Here is a 23,499-nt window from a genome sequence, read left to right as displayed (position 1 = left end):
TAACTTAAAATACATCCTGAGCAATTGTTTAACAAATTAATTTTTATTTCAATTTTCAAAATTAAATTAATTAAATTGTGTCTCTTAACCATTCTAGGTTTAATTCCTTAGTACTTCAAACGTTTTGATTTGAAAATAAGATTTTATCTCCTGTCTATACTTGACATATATTTATCATAACAATTAATGACGTTTGTTGTCAAAACAAAATTGTCTGACCCCCTGTCTATACCAAATACATTTTTATCATGATAAACTTCAAAATGGTTGTCAAAATAAAAAAATTAACAGGTATAGTCTCCATTTATTAGTATTATTGCTTCGTTATGACAAAATTGTTAGAGCTTTTACACAGACAACTTTGTCTTGACAACAAACCTCATTAATTGTTATGATAAATATTTGTCAAGTATAGACAGGGGTGAGTAAAAGCGCAATTTTGTCATAACGAAGCAATAATACTAATAAATGGAGACTATACCTGGTAATTTTTTATCTTGACAACCATTTTGACGTTTATCATAATACAAATTTATCAGGTATAGACAGGGGGTTATGAAAAATCTGTTTCATTACAATTTAATTCAACAATTAATGAATCTTATTCAAATAAAAGCCTATGAATGAAGTTAATGAATTAGTTTTTGTGAATGGATTTAGCGAATGAATAGGCTGATTCTGAATTAAAATTTTAGTGAATTCAGCTCAAATTGAACTAATTCATTCGAAGCTCTGCTCTTGAATTTGGTAGCTTTAGTGTCAACAAGTATAATAACATAAAATATTTAATATTTCTTAAAAACTACATAAAAAGAATCAAAATGCCACCAAAGAAATCAATAGCTAAAGCTGGAAAAAAGGGTAAAAAAGATAAAAAGAAGGAAGAGCCCGAGCCAGAAGCGGAACCACCACTACAAGATTCAGTAACATCTGTGCAAGAAAAGGACTTGGATCTAATACAAGATCTAAATGAAGAATTTTTCGCTAGGGCCAATAAGGTAAATTAAAGTACATACAAAAAAAGTTCTGGTTTTATAAATTAATATTCAACAAAGATCATACAAATGTTGATGGAAAGAGGACGCACCTTTGAGGCCTCTAAAATTAAACAATATACCGATATAATTTTCAAATTACATCGTAAATATGTGGAGGAAGTTAAAGAAAATGAAGAGCTCAAGCCTCAGGTGGCTAAAGCAGATACAAAATTAAAAATGGCTTTGGAATTGACCGCCAACTCGGAAGAAGCCATGCAACATTTGAAACAGTCATTAAGTAATATTACTAGAATGTATTTTAAATCAAATTTTATTGTTATATTTTATAATTAAGGTGAGGCCTGGCATGAATCTGATGCTGCTTTAATGCGCGAGCAGGAGATACAAGAGAAATTTCAAGAAATTCTTATGAAATGTGAAAATTTTGAGAGCAAAGAATCTAAGCAGGATGAAAATGCTGAGTAAATTTATTTTGTTTTATAAATTTTTAAAATATGGTCTTAAATATAGTATATATGTTTCGTCTAAGATTTGGCCATTTATCGAAATATAAAAATATTATATTACGAGAACGTGATCGCATTAATGGCGAGGTTATCGATTTGGAAAAACGTTTACAATTGCAACGTTACTATTCCGAGTCCTTGGAGTACATTATACACAATCATGAGGATAGTTTGAATAAAATGGGTAACCGGGCTAAAGTCATGGATGCCGAAAAACATAGTATGGATACAAAGATAAGAACCTTGATTAACAATTTAGAAGATCAAAAGGATATGAATAATAAGACTTTAAATAAGTTGGAGTCAACGTTAAAAGAGGTGAGATGGATTTTGTTTTAAAATAATAACTTGAGAAGTAGATTATTTTAAGTATTGTTGCATCTGACTGTCATAGACTATTTGATCTATTCTATGTAAAATATTGTTTAAGATAGACTTGTATGATCTCTTCTAAATTTGCGAGAGCTTCTCTGAAAATATGAGAGATCACTCATGCGTATGAATAACTTTTTGTGTAAATGTTTAATACTCATATGTATTGATATTTTCAAAAAAAATTAACGGCCGCTAATACAGCCGTTAATGGTTATGTTAAACAGGCAGTCAACTCGTTATATTGCCACACGTAGGTCCATAAAGACACATGGGTAATACGGGGTTGAGAAGAGGACAACAAATTCCTCTTCCTTCTAATTCAAGATATGAACTAGATCATTCAGTTGTACGTGTGAAGGGGTGAATTCCAAAATGTATGTATGCAATGCAACCTTAAAAAGTCGAGCGATTCTTAACGCAACCGTGTAAACTTTGATAATGTTTCATATCTATGATAAGTTTTTTTTAAATTTTAGCTACGCGTTTGCATGCTTTGTCTTGATAAAGATATGACTGTATTGCATACATACATACATTTTGGAATTCACCCAAGATATCAAACCTTTGGACGTCCATTTACGACAGATCCGTTAGGTCATGCTAGAAAATGTCGGCCAGCATCATGAATCTCTGCTCAGTCAGGGATGGGCAGTATCAGAGATGCTGCTCTACCGTGTCCTCTATAATACATGTCCTTGCGTGTACACAGATCATGAAGTGAGTGATCACTGCCTTCATAGTGAGTAGTCGATCTTTTCATACCTAGACCGTATGGTTCATGTCATCTCATACGTTTTCTCAATAGACCAACTCGTTTCCTCTTGCCTGGATCTATCGTTTAAACGATGAAAGCGTGCACGATGAATTGGTCAGCCTGATTATCCATGAGCAAGGCTTATCTTTGGACACATAATCCGTAATGACCTGAAAAGTTCAACTGTAAAATGTGTCGTCATCTAGTTCAGAGAAGTCTCGTACTCCTGGAGAAGATTGAATGATATTTCAAGGCTGCCTGAATATCAGTGTGAATCCTAATATTCTTCCCCGTTATTTGGTAAAACCTCAGCTCTTTTCACGACTAAGATCTCAGCCTGAATAACACTACACTGGTCCGGTTGCCTTAAAGACACGCTCCCTAGTCCTTGCAATATAGACGATTTTCTCCACATCCAATTTCGAGCCATCAGTGATGATCTCAAATGGGTTGCCTTGGAAAGACTGCATCTTTTCATTCATTCGTGATCGATATCTTGAAGCCTCTGTCAAGGAATGGTCTGGGTGTGAAATAGTACAGGAGTTCATGGCGGAAGTTTCTCGGTTTCATATCATAGTAATCTTATCGAGTCTTATGACAGCAAATTTCTGGTATGATGATTTGAGATCTTCATCAACGAATCCAATTTTGATAGATTTACATAGAGCCATCCACCAAAGCAGGCATTAATGTACACTTTCGATATGATTCCATATATTATATTTATTCCCGTCGTTTCAAGTTGGAGCATAGGGCCACATATATTTTTAGTGGTTTCAGTAATCATTTGTAGTTTAGGATGTACCGCTGATTAGTCGATAGCATCCGAGTCTGGTATCGGGATTGCCGATTGGAGCCTCCAGACATGCTTTTTATAACAACAATGTGTGAAATTGGGTTTTTGATGGCGCCAATTGCCCGCCATGACATCACAAGGATCATTGGCATACTCAGTATTTGCTGGAGCTCGAAAGCACCACCGAGACTCTCCCCTTGTAACCGCTGACTGTTCGCGACTGCCATTAGCAGCTAACCCGCATATCTATGGGCCGTACCACTATCCGCAACCTGTGACGCGTCCGGTAGCACTCAGCTATGCTTCCCATAGGCAGATAATAAACCACACAAGATCATAACAATGACATTGTTTGAAGTATTATCCGTAATTGAATTATTATCCATTATGGGATTCCATAAGTTGTGTATATTTGCACTGTTTTCTCTTCCAGCTAAACGAAACTCAATCAAAACTAGCCAAGAAAACAGCCGACTATGATCGTTTAAAATTGGTGGCGGAAAAGCTAAGAAACGACAATTCGTTAAACCTCAAACAGCTGGCGAAATACGAAGGCGAAATATCCGATTTACACAAAGAGCAAAAGGAAACTGAGGAACTTGTAAGAAGTTTACGTTTGGAGGATAAAGTCAAGAGTAATACTATCACACAGATAAATAATAAATATAAAAAAGCGGTGCAAGATCACAGTGCAGTTTCCTCCAAACTTTACAAAATTAATCGCCTAAATAATGGTTTGAATGAGGATATAGTAAGATTTAAGTGGGTTAAACAAATATACAAATTTAATAGCTATTTCATGACAATTATATTTAATAAACTTTTAGAAATCAAACCAATTCTTTGGAAAAGGATCTTTTAAATTCCGCTCAAAAGTTCGATGACCTAAGACGTTTGAAGGATAATGTGCAAAGAGAGCGTGAAAACTTACGCAGTGATATTGTTAAATTAAACAATCAAATAGCCGATTTGAGACACACCATTATGATGCAGAGCAATACCATTGATGGTTTACATTTGGATATTAATAAACTGAATGTTAAGCTGGATGAGGCCAAGATAAATATTGCGAAAGCTGAAAAGGAAAGAGATGAAATGGCTCAAGAAGTGGAAACCTTACATGAGCGCATAGAATATTATCAGGGTGAGTTGGAAACATAAAAAACAAAAACATTTTAAATATTGATGTTTTTTTTTAAGATCAAATTCAATTAAAAACCGATCAAGTCACCGACTTAACCGAAAAACTACAACAAAAACAATATCAATTAATAAACATGAAAAAACAATTGGAAACTGTGCATTCGGAAAAAATGATGTTGCAAAGATCTTTAGAAACCTGTACACAAGAACGAGATAACTTTCGTTTATTACAAACAGTAAGAAGAAAACTGGAATATAAATCTTTAATATGTATTTATTGTTGTTTTATTTTTATCTTATCCAGAAAACCGCTCATCAAATCACCCAGTTAACTAATGAAATCTCGGCCAATCAAAATAAAATCAATTCTTTAAATTTATGCATTGAACGTTTGAATAATGAGAAAAAGGAATTGCAATCTGAATTAAAAAATACCGAAAATGTTTTGGCAAGTGTGCGTAAGGATTTAAAAGAGATGAAATTGAAAAATGAAAATCTCTTAAAGACCATATCGGATGATGAATTGAAATTTATGAAAATATCACAAGAACTAGATGAAACTAGAAAGGAAAAGAATTTAATTGGTTTGCAGATGGTGAGGCGTAATGATGAGATTGTTTTGCTAAAGGAGAAAATGTGTATAACACAAACGGCTTTGGATCAGGGTAGGAGATATATTTGAGGCTATTAGCGCAAACATGGCGGAACACCAAACTATTTACTTACACCACTTTTGCTATATTACTTTGTTATATTATGCTCTGTGCAAAAACGATTGATTCATTCAGCTGCACTTGCTTTTGAATACCAAAAGGTAGCTTACCACACTTTTGTATTGTATTGTAGCAAACAAAAAAAAAAATTGTGACTTACTCCACTTTTGCGCTGATGGCCTCATTTAACAGCGAATATTCCCGATGTCGAAAGAGAGGTGTTTATTTTTGAATAAAATTTGTTTTATTCTCTTTTTTTGACATCGAGTAACTGTTAGTAAATCTTTGAATTATATTTCAAATTCTTTCCACGAAAGGTCAAACTCAATATAACCAGCGTATCGAAGATATACGTCTACTTAAAGTGGAAATAACCAATCTACAAACTGAACGTGAGTGCTTGTCACGTGCTTTGAAAAGTACGGCGAATATGCGCGAGGAAATCATACGTTTGCAACGTTCTCTCAATCAGGAACGAGTACGTGTTCGATCTCTGACTGAAGATGCTAAAACTCCTACGGGTGTACATCGTTGGCGTATATTAAAGGGTCAGGATCCTAATAAATTTGAATTGTTGGCTAAAGTGCAAATGTTGCAAAGGTGAGCGGTTTAAAGAGCCTCATATGCATTAAATCGTTCTGATCCGGATGTATTCTAGAAATGTCCCCGATCACCTCTGATATCTGACAGATTATAATATTCGAAAGTCTTGTCCTACAATTGAAATTTTGCTTTCATCTGCAAAATAATATGTAGATAAGATTGAATGTTCGACAAATTAGTTTAAACGAATCTAAAATCTTTATGGTCAAAACAATAACGCCATTGCAATGAAAACTGTTTTTTATACCCTTCACCTTCGTGAGAAGGGTATACAGTGGTGGCCAGGAATTTAAGACAAAAATTGTTTGCTAAATTCCATGTAATTGTCAATTATTTTTTCAAATATTTCCACAAATATGTATGCATGAGGACTGTTTTAACACAAAAGTGTGTTTTATTCGACTGTGTCAATTCATACATATTCACCATGAACACATACAATTTTTCTACAACTTGACCAAAAATTTTTTTTTTTTAGATAAACATATTTTCTCACATTTATATCATTATAATTTTATTATTATAAAATATTCGTACCAAATTTCGTATTTTTAGTTCCATTAGTTTCGGTCATATCATGTTATTAACAGCGGATGTTCGCTGAGGTGGGTCAACGTATTTCCACATATCTTTGTCCATATATGTTTTACCAATTTTTCCAAACATTTTTCAGAAACTAGAAACATTAATAATAAATTTCATACCCTTAGAGGTCATTTTATTTTGGCTCTATCGCACTTAAAATTCAGTTGATGAAAAAAATTCAAGTATTTGTCTTAAATTGGTGGCCACCACTGTATATAAGTTTGTCATTCCGTTTGTAATTTCTACATTTTACATTTCCGACACATATATATTCTGGATCCTTATAGATAGCGGAGTTGATTAAGCCATGTCCGTCTGTCTGTCTGTCTGTTGAAATCAATTTTCTGAAGACCCCAGATATCTTCGGGATCCAAATCTTCAATAATTCTGTCAGACATGCTTTCGAGAATTTTGCTATTTAAAATCAGCAAAATCCGTCCAAAAAATGGCTGAGATATGAGGAATAAACCAAGACAACCTCGATTTTTGACCTATATCTGGATTACTAAGACGTTAATATAGACAATATGGATATCTAATGATAGATATTTCAAAGACATTTGCAACGACGTATATATATAAGACCATAGTAAGATGGACCTACAATGGGTCAAAATCGGAAAAAAAATTTTAACCCGAATTTTTTTTTCACAAAAAAAAAAAATTTAAAAATTTAAAAAAAAAAAATTAAATTGAAAAAAATAAAATTCTAAAATATTAAAAAAACAACTGGAAAAAATATTTAAAATTTTGATGTATAATTTGGTGAAGGGTATATAAGATTCGGCACAGCCGAATATAGCACTCTTACTTGTTATTAAATAATTTTTTCTTAAAATTTGTAATCTATGGATCACAATTCAAATCATTTTACTTTCACTTTTTTAAATCCCCCTTTTCAAAATTTCAGGCGCACTTTAAAACAAGAAATTGAAAAGACCAATCTGCAACGTCAACTGGAAGAGTCACATAAAGTTTCTGAAACATTGAAGAGGATTGTGGAGAACATGCCCACAACAAAGGTTAAACAAAAATTGGTGGAAACACAAGTAAGTAAATGAAGACCAGGGGACGAATTACAGCACTCGTGATCGAATGAACTATCGTATCGAAAAATGATTTCGATATCGTAATTATAACAAAATGTACTAAATTTCATGCTCGATATCGAATGCCGTAATCTCAAATCAGAAAATTACGATCGAATTTACTGGATATCGAATGCGGTAATTCGGCCCCATTACTATAGCCTATATATTTAATGTATATATCACTCATGCTTGTAAGGAAAGTTGAAATCAACAGACAGACGACCATCGAAGTTTTACCTCATCCGCCTTATAGTCCAGATCTTTCCCTGTCCGACCCTGTCTATGGTCTACGCTTCACTTCAGAACTGAGTATCTGAAATTGAACTGAATTTCTTGGCTTCACAGGATGAGCTCGGATGGCTCGGAATCCAAATGTTGCCAGAAAGATGGAAAGAGGTCATAGCTAATATCATAATATCTCATATGACCAATACTCCAATAAATTAGAAAAATGGAAAATCGGCTTGCAATATAAGCAAAAACCCACGACTTCCTAGATTTTTAACTTATTTTTTATAAATATCATTATTATTAATCATTAACAAATGGTTGACCAGCCATTTGGGAGGAAATTAAATTAAAATTTATTTTACATTTTTCTATTCTTCCTTTTCGGTTTGATCCGGGCCTGACATAGTCAATATAGATATCTAATGATGTACATATTTGATTGATACATTAATATACCCGTCGTAGTCCGGGTTCGGTTGCTATTTCAATTCGGTAATATTGGACCTCGATTTTTGATCAATATCTGGATTACTAAGTCATTAACATAGATGGATATCTAATGATAGGCCTTTCCAACGGCGTATAGCGCCATAGAAATTGGGACATGGATACAAATCGGGAAAATTAATTTTTAAACCGAATTTTTTCGTTTACTTAATTATACCCTTCACCTTCGTGAGAAGTTTGTCATTCCGTTTGTAATTTCCACAATATAATTTTCCGACCCTATAAAGTATGTATATACATATATTCTGGATCCTTATAGATAGCGGAGTCAATTAAGCCATGCCCGTCTATCTGTCTATTTAAATCAATTTTCTGAAGACCCCATATATCTTCGGGATCCAAATCTTCAATAATTCTGTAAGACATGCTTTCGAGAAGTTTCCTATTTAAAATCATATGAGGATATGACGAAAAAACCAGGACAACCTCGATTTACTAAGTCATTAATATACACAATATGGATATCTAATGATAGATATTTTAAAGACCTTTACAATGACGTATATAAGACCATAGCAAGTTGGACCTCGGAAAAAATATTTTTTAACCCGAATTTTTTTTCACCAAAAAAAAAAAAATTTAAAATAACAATTCAAAAAAAAATTTCCAAAAAATGAAAAAAACAACTTTGGAATAAAAAAATAAATTTTGTTTATCTAAAAATATTTAAAATTTGTATTTTGAAGTATAATTTGGTGAAGGGTATATAAGATTCGGCAAATTGGACCACAATTATCGAGGTGGATAAGAAATCCACCTCGTTTTTTGACCTATTTTTGATCAATATCTAGATTATCCATATGTCAATATGGATATCTAATGATAGACATTTCAAAGACCTTTCCAACGACGTATAAACTCCATAGAAATTATTTTTTAAACCGAATTTTTCACTTACTTACTTTTTAAATAACTTCTTTCAGCGCATCAATAAACGCCAACTGAAAAAACTAAAAGCTCTCAATGCTGAATTGGCTATTGATGAAATCGAGCTGAAGGCACGTGAATGTATCATAGAAGAATTTAAGGCTACATTGAAATTAACAAAACAACAGCTGTGTGGTGCTGGGGATGTGATGGGGAGCACCACCAGCCAACAAGAGGTTACTGATTATACAAGTCAAGAAAATTATATCGATTGCGTATTTACCGCTTCAGATGATTCGCAAAACGTAGATGTTAATCAGATGGATTCAAATCAAATAGATGTAAATAAAACTGGAATCGATTAAATTTTGTATATTGCCAGGTTTTTATTTGAAAATAATTTGAATTTTTAAATTTATTTTATGAAAAATATTACAATTTTTTAAATATATTTCTTAAATGCCATTCGATGTTTTTATTGTATTATTAAAAGTCACCTGTAATTGTGGTGGCGCCGACAGACACTGTACCTGCATTTGCATTATGGCTTGTCTCTCCTCCAAAAGTCTTTGTTTAGTTTTGCGCTCTTGCAAAAGCTGATTCTTGACTTTACAGAGATTTGTTTTTAAATCTTCGATTTCGACCACATTTGTTTTCTCTTCAATTGATTTGGTGGTTATTTCGGCTTTAAGGGCTTTTAGTTTGCGGTTTTTGCGGTTAAGAGTGGCCTAGAGTAAAGAGATAGAAGATAAAAGTATAAAATATTAATATTGTTACTGATAGTAAACAGTAGTTTGAAATTTGTAACAACTCTTTATTTAAATTTACACAACAATTTAAATAGTCACTATCTTTTAATCACACACTTTAAAAACACACTGGTAATAAATTTGATGTTAAGTCTAACAATGCTTACAATATACTGATTCTCTGCTACTTGCTGTTACTATTTATATACACAGTGTCATCTTCTACTAGTTTCCTGAATTATCTAACGGAAAAAACTAGAATGTTCTAATTCTAGAGCTTTTGATAGTGCAATTTCGTAGTTTTACTAGAATGCTGTTACAAAGAGCACGATTCAAAATATTTTGAATACCCACCTTAACTTCATTCAATTCTGCCTTGATTTTTATACTCGGTAGCTTAACAATAAACTCCTTTAAAGTGTTGTAAAGTCTTTGAGATTCCTTTAAAGCTCTTTCCTGTTCCAAACTGGCAACATTATAATTTAAAAGTTGTCTGCAAAATTTAGAAAATTAACATTAAAGACTTATTAAATTTTAAACTTTATTTACACTCACTTTCTTAACATTTGTATTCTGTGTATCAGATCACTCTTCTCGGGATCCCTTCCTTTTAAATTCCGCCAACGATGTATATTCATGGGTGTCATCATTTCCTCTTGCAAAGCTCTTGCCTTAATTCTTTCCTGATTTAACAATCTATGCATTTGTAGCATTTCCTGTCTTAAATCAGCCGAATTTTCGCGATCTTTGCGCAAAACATTTCTCTCTGTTACCAGATTTTTTATTTCAACTCTCATTAGCTTCATATCTTCTTGGTTTTGCGTAAACTCGGCTTGCAGTAAATCATGGGATCTTTGCAAATCTTCCAACTCCACCTTAAGCAGATTATATTGCTCCTCCTTTTTGGTGAGTGTGAAACACACCGAGTTTTTCTCATTTATCATATTGTCCAGATCTCTCTTGAGACGTTGTAATCTTTTCTCTTCATCTTGTTGAGCCTTGCAAAATACATCATTCTCTTTACGTTTCTCATGTAATTCCGCTTTTGTTTGTTGCTGGCTAAGTTGGGCATTGCGTAGATCATTCTTTAGCAGTCGTCGTTCCTTTTCCATTTTATCGATTTGTAGCTGCAGTTTACCGATTTCGCCATCCCTATAGCTGACTTTGCCCTTAAGAGTTTCGATGGCGTTTTGTAGATTTTCAATGGAAAATTTCAATTTGATTTTGTCCTCATTCAATGTTTGTATAGTGCGTTGATGGGTGTTGCTCTCATTGATGACCACATCGTGTTGTGTCTTTAATTTGGCATACAGAGATTCTAAATCACTAATGGTGCGTTTCAGTTCCAATTCATAGGATTCCTTTAAATGTATTTTGCCTGTAATTTGAATTAGTTATGTATTTATGTATATTGATTTATAATTGTTAATTCTAATAGCTTACTTTGCAAGGTATCCATTTTGTCCAATAAATTTTGTATATCATCTAGCTTTTTGCTCTTTTCCATATTTATTTGATTTATTTCCTCTTTCAGTTTCTTATATTTTCTCTCTTCCAAGTGCAGGGAATCTTTAAGAGAACGTATTTCATGTTGAGTTTCTTGTATCACCTGTCTTAGCTCTTCAGTTAGTTTTTGTTCTTGCAAAAAATCACTTTTCAAGGCATCTCTTTCCTTGATAAGATTATTGTTAGTTCTCTCAAATTGTTGTACTACCCGGCGCATGGCTTCAAATTCTTTGTCCTGGGTATTTAGTTGGGTTCTTTAAAGAAACAAATATTTAGTATATGCTTATTATAATCTAACTAACTCACTTAAGTCTTAAGTTCTCTTGTTCGTATTCTTTACGAGTTTCTTCCAAAGTACAGTATTTTCTTGAAGCACTATCTTGCAGTTTGGCCAATTTCACATTCTCCTGTTTCCATTTTATAATTTCATCTTCTCTTATCTGTTTCAAAAAAGAGAATTTTGTGTAAATTTCCCTGTAAGTTTTAGGCTATTCATTTTACCTTCAATATATTTAATTTTTGCGTTAAGTCTCTTTTATTTTTATCCCTCTCCTGTGCAGCATATTCCAAGTCCACCGTTACTTTGGCCAATTTATTGCATGTGGCATTATGCTGCGTATTCAGGTGTTCCATATTGGTTTTCAGTGACAAAATTTGCAAATTTTGTCTTACTTTCATTTTGGTCAATTTCTCATATTGCTGTTTCAAAAGTGAAATCTGTTCTGTATATTTCAATTCATCTGACTTCAACTGATTCAAGTCTTTGGTTAGAGCATCTATGCGTTTTTTACTATTAAAAGCTTCAGTGGAGGTTTCCTATTATAAAGAGAGATATAACATATTTATCTTGAATAGTTTTGGTTTGTATAATAAAACTCTATTATCCTACATCTAAAACTTTGATTAAATTTTTATTTTTCTCCTCCAGAGTCTGATTCATGGTCTCCAATTCGGTGGTATAATTGCGCTGCATTTGCAAACGTTTATTAAGATCCCGTATTTCAGTTTGTAGATTCTCTTTCTCTTTGTTTTCATCTCTGCGGCTGTTAAAAGGGAATATTTATAATGTTTGGTTAGGGAGAATATAGTATTCTTTACTTACTGTTTTAAACTGGCTCTTGTATCACTTAATGATTTAATTGTATGCATCTGCTCCTCCACAGTTTCCTTAAGCTTGACCAATTCATCCTGGGCCGTTTGTTCACGTATATGAGCAGCATCCTTTTGACGCCAGGCACTTTCTTTAAAAAAAAAATGGCAAAAACTTATTGCACTTCTTTCGTTGTGAATTAATTTTTTTCAAGTATCCTTTTCTAAAATAATCATTTCTAAACTGAACTTTGGAATAGCGATACTATCTAAAGATCAAGGATAATGAGTCATCATTATGAAAATCTATCCAGTGTTCACGAATTTTCAGTGAGAGCAATCGTATTGACTCTCAATATAACTGTGATCAATCAATCAAGGAAATCTTATTCCTGATTTTTTCAGTGAAATCATTCTTTATATTTGAATTATATTGTGGATTAAGTTAAATTAAAATCTTGACTTTAATCGTTTATTATGGATAATTTCTCAAAATACCCCTGCCTCCATCGTGCATCATATTTAAGTTTATCTGAAGCTTAATCATGGATAATTTCTTCAAAACGCTTTCCACTTTAATCGTGGATTATATTTAAGCTTATTTATAATCTTATCATATTAATTTTTCCAAATAGACTTTAAACGAGGATTATATTTAACTTTATTTTAAGCATAACCATAGTTAATCTTGTCAAAATACTTCCGACTTTAAACGAGGATTTATTTAATTTTATATTAAGCATAATCATGGTTTATTTTTTCAAATACTCCAGACTTTAAACGTGGATTATATTTAATTTTATTTTAAGCATAATCATGGATTTGTCCTAAAATAAACTTAAATATAATCCACGATTAAAGTAGTAAGTATTCGAAGAAATGATCCATGATTTGTCCTAAAATAAACTTAAATATAATCCACGATTAAAGTAGTAAGTATTCGAAGAAATGATCCATGATTTGTCCTAAAATAAACTTAAATATAATCCACGATTAAAGTAGTAAGTATTCGAAGAAATGATCCATGATTTGTCCTAAAATAAACTTAAATATAATCCACGATTAAAGTAGTAAGTATTCGAAGAAATGATCCATGATTTGTCCTAAAATAAACTTAAATATAATCCACGATTAAAGTAGTAAGTATTCGAAGAAATGATCCATGATTTGTCCTAAAATAAACTTAAATATAATCCACGATTAAAGTCGTAATTATTCGAAGAAATGATCCATGATTAGCACTAAAATAAACTTAAATATAATCCACGATTAAAGTCGTAATTATTCGAAGAAATGATCCATGATTAGCACTAAAATAAAACTAAATATAATCCACGATTAAAGTCGTAAGTATTCGAAGAACTGATCCATGATTTGCACTAAAATAAACTTAAATATAATCCACGATTAAAGTCGTAAGTATTCGAAGAACTGATCCATGATTTGTCCTAAAATAAACTTAAATATAATCCGCGATTAAAGTCGTAAGTATTCGAAGAAATGATCCATGATTTGCACTAAAATAAACTTAAATATAATCCACGATTAAAGTCGTAATTATTCGAAGAAATGATCAATGATTAGCACTAAAATAAACTTAAATATAATCCGCGATTAAAGTCGTAAGTATTCGAAGAAATGATTCATGATTTGAACTAAAATAAACTTAAATATAATCCACGATTAAAGTCTTAAGTATTCGAAGAAATAATCCATGATTTGCACTAAAATAAACTTAAATATAATCCACGATTAAAGTCGTAAGTATTCGAAGAAATGATCCATGATTTGCACTAAAATAAACTTAAATATAATCCACGATTAAAGTCGTAAGTATTCGGAGAAATTATCCATGATTTGCACTAAAATAAACTTAAATATAATCCAAGATTAAAGTCATAAGTATTCGAAGAAATTATCCATGAATTGCACTAAAATAAACTTAAATATAATCCACGATTAAAGTCGTAAGTATTCGAAGAAATGATTCATGATTTGCACTAAAATAAACTTAAATATAATCCACGATTAAAGTCTTAAGTATTCGAAGAAATAATCCATGATTTGCACTAAAATAAACTTAAATATAATCCACGATTAAAGTCGTAAGTATTCGAAAAAATAATCCATGATTTGCACTAAAATAAACTTAAATATAATCCACGATTAAAGTCGTAAGTATTCGAAGAACTGATCCATGATTTGCACTAAAATAAACTTAATTATAATCCACGATTAAAGTCTTAAGTATTCGAAAAAATAATCCATGATTTGCACTAAAATAAACTTAAATATAATCCACGATTAAAGTCTTAAGTATTCGAAGAAATGATCCATGATTTGCACTAAAATAAACTTAAATATAATCCGCGATTAAAGTCGTAAGTATTCGGAGAAATCATCGATGATTTGCACTAAAATAAACTTAAATATAATCCACGATTAAAGTCGGAAGTATTCGAAGAAATTATCCATGATTTGCACTAAAGTAAACTTAAATATAATCCGCCATTAAAGTCTTAAGTATTCTGTTACGATTACATTAAGTTTATTTTAAGGCAAATCGTGGAACATCATTTGTTCATATACACATGGAATATATTTTATTTTAAGCATAATTGTGAATAATTTTTTCAAATACTCCTGACTTTAAACGTGGATTAACTTTAAGCATAATCATGGATAATTTTTTCAAAATGCTCTCGATTTGGTTCATGCTAATTATAGGCCAATTTTCAAAATAATCTTGACTTTAAACGTGGATTATATTTAACTTTATTTTAAGCATAATCCTGCACCAATTTTCAAAATAATCTTGGATTATATTTTAGTTAATTTTGAGGAAAATACTCCCATCTTTAATAATGGGTAAAATTTAAGTTTATTTTTAGGCAAATCATGAGCCCTTTTTCAATTTAATCCTACCTTTAATCTTTGATTATAATGAAGTTTTTTCTTACCATAAAATAATATTAGGATTAACTTAACTTCAGTTTGAAATAAATTTTGGATCTTACTTTTAACAAATGTAATTTGTAAATGTAATGCCAAATCCTTAATCCTATTTTAAAATTTTCGAATCAATTTAAACAATAAAATTCAATATATATTACCTATAACTTCTCTCAATTGTGCTATAGTATCTTGATCCAATTGTGTCATTTTGTGAGCATCGCTCAATTGACCCCTTAATTTACACAAGTCCTCCTCTAAATCTTGACACTTTGATTTTTCCAATTTAAAATTGCATTTGAAGCGATTACTGCAAATCACCAAACGCTGAATATTGTCGGCATTATGTTGGGAATCCTTTTGACGCACAACTTTGGTAATCTAAAAGTAAATATTTTATATGTATAGATTATTTAGTTTTAAAAATGTGTCAAATTAACAAATTACTCATATACCTCTGGAATTTTACTTAATAAATCTTTGTAAAATTGTTCATCAAATTCATCGGGCACCAAAGGCTCATCTTCCGAACCCGATCCTTTAGAATGAACACTCTCATCCATTTTGTCTAAGCTCTTAATTACTTGTTTTAAATAAAATATTTAATTAATTACTTATTTGTTATTTAATAATACTGGCGTTAAATTGTTTCTTATTTCCTGATTTAATAAAAATTATGTTTCTTTTTTGTTTCGCTACAAGTATCAACAGAAATATTGACTTAATATTTATGCCACAGATTATCTAAGCAACCGCTCGAAGAGAGTTCATATTACAAAGAGTGTGTCTACAAAAGAGCAAGTTTGTTGCAACTACAATACTATTCAGTAAATGTATAAGTTATTATGCATTAACATTTTACTGTGTTGCAATGTGTCGTTCAACAAAGTTGTTATTTGGTAACATTACTATAGTGTACATAGGTAATGGTCGAAATTTCTAGCAAGTGCGGGAAATTTGCTAAAGCAACTAGTGCGTGAATAGCGTTACAATGAAGTCGTTGTTTACTTTCCATAGTTACCATGGCTGGGGTGCATGCTTGGGTGATTTGTTGTTTGATAACTTTACACTCTCACTAGTTGGAGTAGTTAGTACAAATGACAGATATTTAAAGGTGTTTAAAAGGCAATTGTTAGACTTTCTAGGTTGTGTAATCGTGGATTATATTTAAGTTTATTTTAGGGCAAAACATTTATCATTACTTACGACTTTAATCGTGGACTATATTTAAGTTTATTTTAGGGCAAATAATGGATCATTTCTTAGAATACTTAGGACTTTAATCGTGGATTATCATTTGTCTTACTTACGACTTTAATAGTGGATTATATTTAAGTTTATTTTAGGAAAATTCATGGATAATTTCTTAAAATAATTACGACTTTAATCGCGGATTATACTTAAGTTTATTTTACAGCAAATCATGGATCATTGTCAAAATACTTCCGACTTTAATCGTGGATTATATTTAAGTTTATTTTAGGGCAAATCATGGATTATTTATCAGAATACTTAGGACTTTAATCGTGGATTATATTTAAGTTTATTTTAGGGAAAATCATGGATTATTTATCAGAATACTTAGGACTTTAATCGTGGATTATATTTAAGTTTATTTTAGGGAAAATCATGGATTATTTATCAGAATACTTAGGACTTTAATCGTGGATTATATTTAAGTTTATTTTAGGGCAAATCATGGATTATTTATCAGAATACTTAGGACTTTAATCGTGGATTATATTTAAGTTTATTTTAGGGCAAATCATGGATTATTTATCAGAATACTTAGGACTTTAATCGTGGATTATATTTAAGTTTATTTTAGGGCAAATCATGGATTATTTCTCAGAATACTTAGGACTTTAATCGTGGATTATATTTAAGTTTATTTTAGGGCAAATCATGGATTATTTATCAGAATACTTAGGACTTTAATCGTGGATTATATTTAAGTTTATTTTAGGGCAAATCATGGATTATTTCTCAGAATACTTAGGACTTTAATCGTGGATTATATTTAAGTTTATTTTAGGGCAAATCATGGATTATTTATCAGAATACTTAGGACTTTAATCGTGGATTATATTTAAGTTTATTTTAGGGCAAATCATGGATTATTTCTCAGAATACTTAGGACTTTAATCGTGGATTATATTTAAGTTTATTTTAGGGCAAATCATGGATTATTTATCAGAATACTTAGGACTTTAATCGTGGATTATATTTAAGTTTATTTTAGGGCAAATCATGGATTATTTCTCAGAATACTTAGGACTTTAATCGTGGATTATATTTAAGTTTATTTTAGGGCAAATCATGGATTATTTCTCAGAATACTTAGGACTTTAATCGTGGATTATATTTAAGTTTATTTTAGGGCAAATCATGGATTATTTCTCAGAATACTTAGGACTTTAATCGTGGATTATATTTAAGTTTATTTTAGGGCAAATCATGGATTATTTCTCAGAATACTTAGGACTTTAATCGTGGATTATATTTAAGTTTATTTTAGGGCAAATCATGGATTATTTCTCAGAATCATTCTCATTACATGTGAGAACAGTGTGAGAGCATCCTATAATATGAACCGGTTTCGTCGGCATTGTAGATTTGGTGAAGAGTGAACCCATGCTCATCAACGTAATCTTTATACTCTTTAACAAATGGATCAATAAGATGAGGTTTCGAAGAGAATTTCTTGCCTGTAAATTTAAAAATTTCTTCAACCATCCTGCACTGGCATTGAAACCTGAATTGGTTTGAAAAATTTTGGAATACAAATTACTGGTTTTTGATAATAAAATCGTTGCTGATATTGGAAAATAGTTTTTACCTTTTTTTCCAAACCACTTATAAAGTATTTTTTCCATTCTCAGCTTTATTGCAACGTTTTCCAGGGCCACTTTCTGTTGTACGAACAAACTTTTTTAATGAATTTTCTTGCTTTACAATGCGGTAAACCGACGACTTGCAACTTGTAATTCACGTAAAATGAAATTATAGAATCTCCATTTTTAAATTTTTTTAAAATCTTTATTTTTTGAGAAAGCGTTGGCTTTAAAATATGTTGAACTTTTCCCATATTAAGAGATGTATTTACACAACAAATGACACGAATAAACTGACAATTTGAACCAAAACCAATCATCCCTTTTTTGGATATAGACATTGTAATCAAATTAAAAAAAAAACAACAGATAAAAGCCACGAAAATAGAACTCGTTTTTCGTAAATTGGTAGTCGCGAATACCGAGCTTGCACGTATTTATTAAACTGTTCCTTGTTTTCTTTTCAAAGTCCTCATACTTTTAAAACTCTGCTCATTTGCTGTCTAATGAATTTTTTTTTATTTGTTTTTGCATTTCCCCAATATTGTTTTTGTTTTAGGTATTTTTGTTGTACGTTTTGTTGTATTTCTGCACCGGTTTTCGTTTTCTTCTTTCATCTTTGCATGTATCCCACACTCAAACACACACACAACGACAGTTATGTTGGCATGCATGAATGTGTGTAGTATGCAAGTTTAGTGGTAATGAGCAGCAACAACAAACAACAAGACTCTTTCTTACATTACATTGTTGTTTTTGTTGTGTATACAACATTTCACTTTGTATTTCTTTCTTCTTTCTTTTTGTTTGTTTGTTTGTTGGTTGGTTGTATGTACTGCATTGACTTACCTTGGCTTTAGCTGTGGCTTTGTTGTTATTGGCTCTGTCTCTGGCTTTTGATCATCATCATGTTGTTCAACACTTTCAGTTTCATTTTCTATTTGTTACATTTCGCGTCGTCTAATTTCGTTACATTCGTAGAAAGAAAGATAAATAAATAAAATTATTAAAGAAATTTATATAAATATTGAATAAACCAACAAAATAATAAAGAAAAGATTTATTTCTTTTAAGTTTTTTTTTCTAAAGAAAGAAAAAAATCTCTTTAACAAGAAGAAGATTCGGTGTTTGATAGTGGTGCGAGTGTGTTTATTTCTAAATAAAAAAAGTGTTTTTATTTGTTTATCTGCGAAAAAAGAAGTTATAAATATATAAAAGCTGCTCTTGTTGTTGTTGCATTTAAAGTGTTTAATTAATAATTGTTAATTTAGCAAATTAAAAATCTTTATAAATAATGGCCCGCAGGAAAGTTTCTTTAACGTTGTCACCATCTTCGCTGTCTTCGGCCAAGCAGACGTCACTGGATATTGAGAAAATTAAACGCCATTTTAGTTGGTCTGATTGTGAGACAATGTAAGTTTATTGAACTCTTTATTTTTTTGTTTTTTATTTACTTAATATTATTTTTACTTTTATACTTAAGAAAATATATAAACTTAAAACTTTTTATGTTTTTTTTTATACCTATCACATGGTTATTTTAAATTCGTCAATGGGTTGGTAACAAATTTTATTTATTTTTGGAACTTTTTATGTGCTTACATTTTAATGTCGATATTTACATGGTATGAAACATTAGCGGAAATTACTCTTCGTTGCAAACTAGCCAGTAAACCTTACATATGTTGCAAATGCTATATTTTGTTGTTGTGTTATTGCAAAATTTAGAATTTATGCATGATTTGCAACTCATTCAAGGTTTGCAACGAATAGTGATTTCCACTATTTTATTGTAAACATATAATATCCTTTTAACTCGACAATCAATGACCATGTTAACAGCTTTTATGAATATGAGTGCTACAAAAAATTATGAAACGGAATCGATAAAGTGAGGACACAATATTTAACAAGAGAGCAATATTTTTCTCAATTTTTTTTTAAATTTTTATTTCAACATTTTATTATTTTTTAGTGAAATAAATTGCATGGCAATTTTTTACACTAAAAAATAAAAAAAAAAATAAAAAAAAATTAATCAAAAAAAAATTTTTTTTGGAAAAAGTTTAACATATTTTAAAACCAACGATTTTTTCAAAAAAATTGAGATTTTAAAAAAATTTAAATATTCCATAAATTCAATTTTCGTGAATTACAAATTGCAATTATAAGCAAATTGCAAAAAAACGCATTATAAAGCAAGAAAATTCATTAAAAAAGAGCTGAGTTCACAAGAATGGTTTATAAAATATAGGGCCAAAATTGTCCAATATCAGCAACGATTTTGTATTCCAAAATTTATCAAACCAATTCAGGTTTCAATGTCAGTGAGGGATAGTTGAGGTAATTTAAGCGTCGACATGGAATTAGATTTTTAAAAATTACAGGCGAGAAATTGTCTTCGAAACCTCATCTTTTTGATCCATTTGTTGACTCTTCACCAAATCTACAATGCCGACGAATCCGGTTTATATTATAGGATGCTTCCAAATCACACTCTTGTCACATGTAATGAGAAAACGGCTCCCAGAAGAAAAATATGTAAAGAGCGAATGCTGACATAAACAACTGGATTCAAGAAGAATTTCATGTGGAAAGTAATGACTAGCAAATGGAATTATCAGATACGGAATCAGGGGATTAATACGAGTGGGGTTTGGAAACATAAATATAATCCACGATGTTCCACAATTTGCTTAGAATAAATATGTAATCAATGAGATTTAAATTAACTTAAATATAAACCACAATTAAAGCCGAAATGATCCATGATTTGTCCTAAAATAAACTTAAATATAGACCACGATTAAATCCGAAAGTATTCTGAGAAATGATCCACGATTTGCAGCTCATGCAAGATTTGCAACGAATAGTGATTTCCTCTATTTTATTGTAAACATATAGGATGTTTACAATAAAATAGACCATGAATAGAAGTGCTACAAAAATTATGAAACGGAATCGATAAAGTGAGGACACATGAATGTTCTCGTAAAGCTGGGTTTCCGCATACACCGTAATCAGCGCCGATAAAGAAAACTGAAACTAAAAAACGTTGGTGTTCGTCACCGTCTCGTTTCTGAATTGTTTTCGTTTCAGTTGGGTGCAATGCGACATAAAACAGAAACGAAATTATTTTTTAATTTTGAATGTAGCACATTAAATGGAATTTAAAATTTTTTGACAAAATCTATGTTTTTTCCTCTTCCAATAAAGAAAATTTATTTTTTTTATTCATTTTGATTGTCTTTAAATTTGAAATAAAAAAATAATTAAAATAATTTCCTTCCTTCCTACAGCACCGAAAACAACCTACTTGAAGTTGTTTTCGTTCCGGCCCCAAATGACATGTTTTTCGTTACTGATCGGTGCCGTTTCGTTCCCAATTTTCGTTGCCGATTTCTGAAACGAATTTTTTTTCGGTGCAATTGTATGGAATTTCGTTTTTGGTGCCGATTACGGTGTATGCGGAAACGTAGCTTAACTGGTTTAAATATTTAACAAGAGAGCAATATTTTTCTCAATTTTTTTTTTAAATTTTCATTTCAACATTTTTTTATTTTTTAGTGAAAAAAATTTGCCATACAATTTCTTAACTAAAAAATAAAAAAAAAAATTTGTTTCCAAATATTTTTAGATTTAAATTTTTTTTTTAATTTATTAGTTAAAAAAATTTTAAGATACAAAAATTTGTTCAGCCAAAAAAAATTCCCCGATTTTGACTTATTGTAGGCCCGACTTACTATAGCGTTATATATGCCGTTTAAAAGGTCTTTGAAATATCTTTCATTAGACATCCATATAGTCTACAGTAATGACTTAGTAATCCAGATATAGATCGCAAATAGGTAAAAATTGAGATTTTCCTGTTTTTTCCTTATAGCTCAGCCATTTGTGGGCCGACAGAAAGTTGATTTCAACATACAGACGGAAAGACAGACATGGCTACATCGACTCCGCTATCTATAACAATCCAGAATCTATATAATTTGTGGATTCGCAAATGAAAAATGTAGAAATTACTAGGCGCGGGTCAAGGTCAACTATTTGGGGGGCGGAAAGAATTTTTTTTTCTACATTTTTTTTTTTTAATTTTTAATATGAAAACTTTTTAGGGGGAATTCTTATTTTACCCCGTCTGTATCCGAGCCTGCACTTGCCACTCATGGTGAAGGGTATAAAGTGGTAAATTCTGAAAAAAGAAAAGAAACTAAAAAGTATTTATTATTAATATATTGAGAAAACAATGGAAATTCAGATATCGTTTTTACAAAAATTGTGTGGCCCCTTTAGTAAATCTGTAATTTGTTGGATATTCCTTTATTTTATTACTGATTCACAGCGACGATGCACTAAACCAATTCATGAGTCTATCGTCTCATTTTAAATAATTGTCCATGCTCTTATAACCTCATCAGATAATGCTTTCTTTGAGGTATAATTTTGAGTCTGTATTTTGCGATTAACAATTTCCCATAAGTTTTCTAAGACCCCTTTCACACTAGGCAATTTAGTTGCGCAAGTCTCTTGCCCAACAACAAAACAGCATGCTAAATTTTCTTCTCCTCAACCCGACATTACCTCTGGTATCTATAAACACAAGAGACTTGCGCAAATAAATTGCCTAGTATGAAAGGGGTCTAAGGGATTGAGATGTGGCAATTAGGCTGGCCACTTCAAAATACCAATAGATTGCGACCATTGGGTTACATCGTTAGAGGTATGTTTGTGATCATTGTCGTGTTGGAATCTCAAAACTAGGATTGACATGAACAAAAATACCACACCATAATACTGACACCCCAAACTTGACTGTCTTATGTGTGTACGTTGGGTCCAGTATTTTTCCCTTCGCCGTCTTACCAAAGGCAGTGATGGGAGTAATAATCAACACTGAACAAGTTGATTAAAATTATAGCTGGGCTCTGTCAAAGAGTATCTGCATTGAATCAATTGAACCATTCTAATAAAGAGTTAGAACAAGAAGCGTCCCTTCCACCCAGATGTCAGATTTCTTTAAACAAGATCTGGGTGTAGCATGTAGGTAGTAGTGTACAGCTTTACAAATACAGTTTTTTTTCTATTAAGGTGAAGGGTATATACGATTTGGCACAACCGAATATAGCTCTCTGACTTGTTTTAATTAACATTTTGTTTTTGTTTATGTATAATTACTTTAATTATGTTTTTTTTTATTATT

At 31.1% G+C, this 23,499-nt stretch overlaps 3 protein-coding genes across 3 annotated transcripts in view; 1 reads left to right on the top strand and 2 right to left on the bottom strand.

The window, feature by feature from the left end:
- Map205 (Microtubule-associated protein 205) overlaps positions 1–23,499 on the bottom strand; it is a 395,519-nt gene that overhangs the window by 357,335 nt on the left and 14,685 nt on the right. The window lies entirely within an intron of this gene.
- LOC135953756 (cilia- and flagella-associated protein 58-like) lies at positions 816–9,534 on the top strand. Its single transcript, XM_065503744.1, has 11 exons — positions 816–998; positions 1,056–1,275; positions 1,333–1,459; positions 1,528–1,822; positions 3,863–4,191; positions 4,257–4,573; positions 4,630–4,808; positions 4,877–5,237; positions 5,603–5,885; positions 7,384–7,522; positions 9,226–9,534. Exons 1-11 carry the CDS (start codon positions 822–824, stop codon positions 9,532–9,534), a joined length of 2,736 nt encoding a protein of 911 aa, XP_065359816.1. The 5' UTR covers positions 816–821.
- Positions 9,594–16,028, bottom strand: LOC135953746 (cilia- and flagella-associated protein 58). Its single transcript, XM_065503733.1, has 10 exons — positions 15,921–16,028; positions 15,627–15,846; positions 12,527–12,665; positions 12,314–12,467; positions 11,926–12,240; positions 11,731–11,864; positions 11,362–11,678; positions 10,474–11,296; positions 10,273–10,411; positions 9,594–9,897 (listed from the first exon to the last, which is right to left on the bottom strand). Exons 1-10 carry the CDS (start codon positions 16,026–16,028, stop codon positions 9,625–9,627), a joined length of 2,622 nt encoding a protein of 873 aa, XP_065359805.1. The 3' UTR covers positions 9,594–9,624.

This window comes from Calliphora vicina, chromosome 1, assembly GCF_958450345.1.
Source record: "Calliphora vicina chromosome 1, idCalVici1.1, whole genome shotgun sequence".
NCBI lineage: Eukaryota > Metazoa > Arthropoda > Insecta > Diptera > Calliphoridae > Calliphora > Calliphora vicina.
The sequence above is the reverse complement of the archived record's forward strand: the minus strand, read 5'-3'. Positions and strand labels throughout refer to the sequence as shown.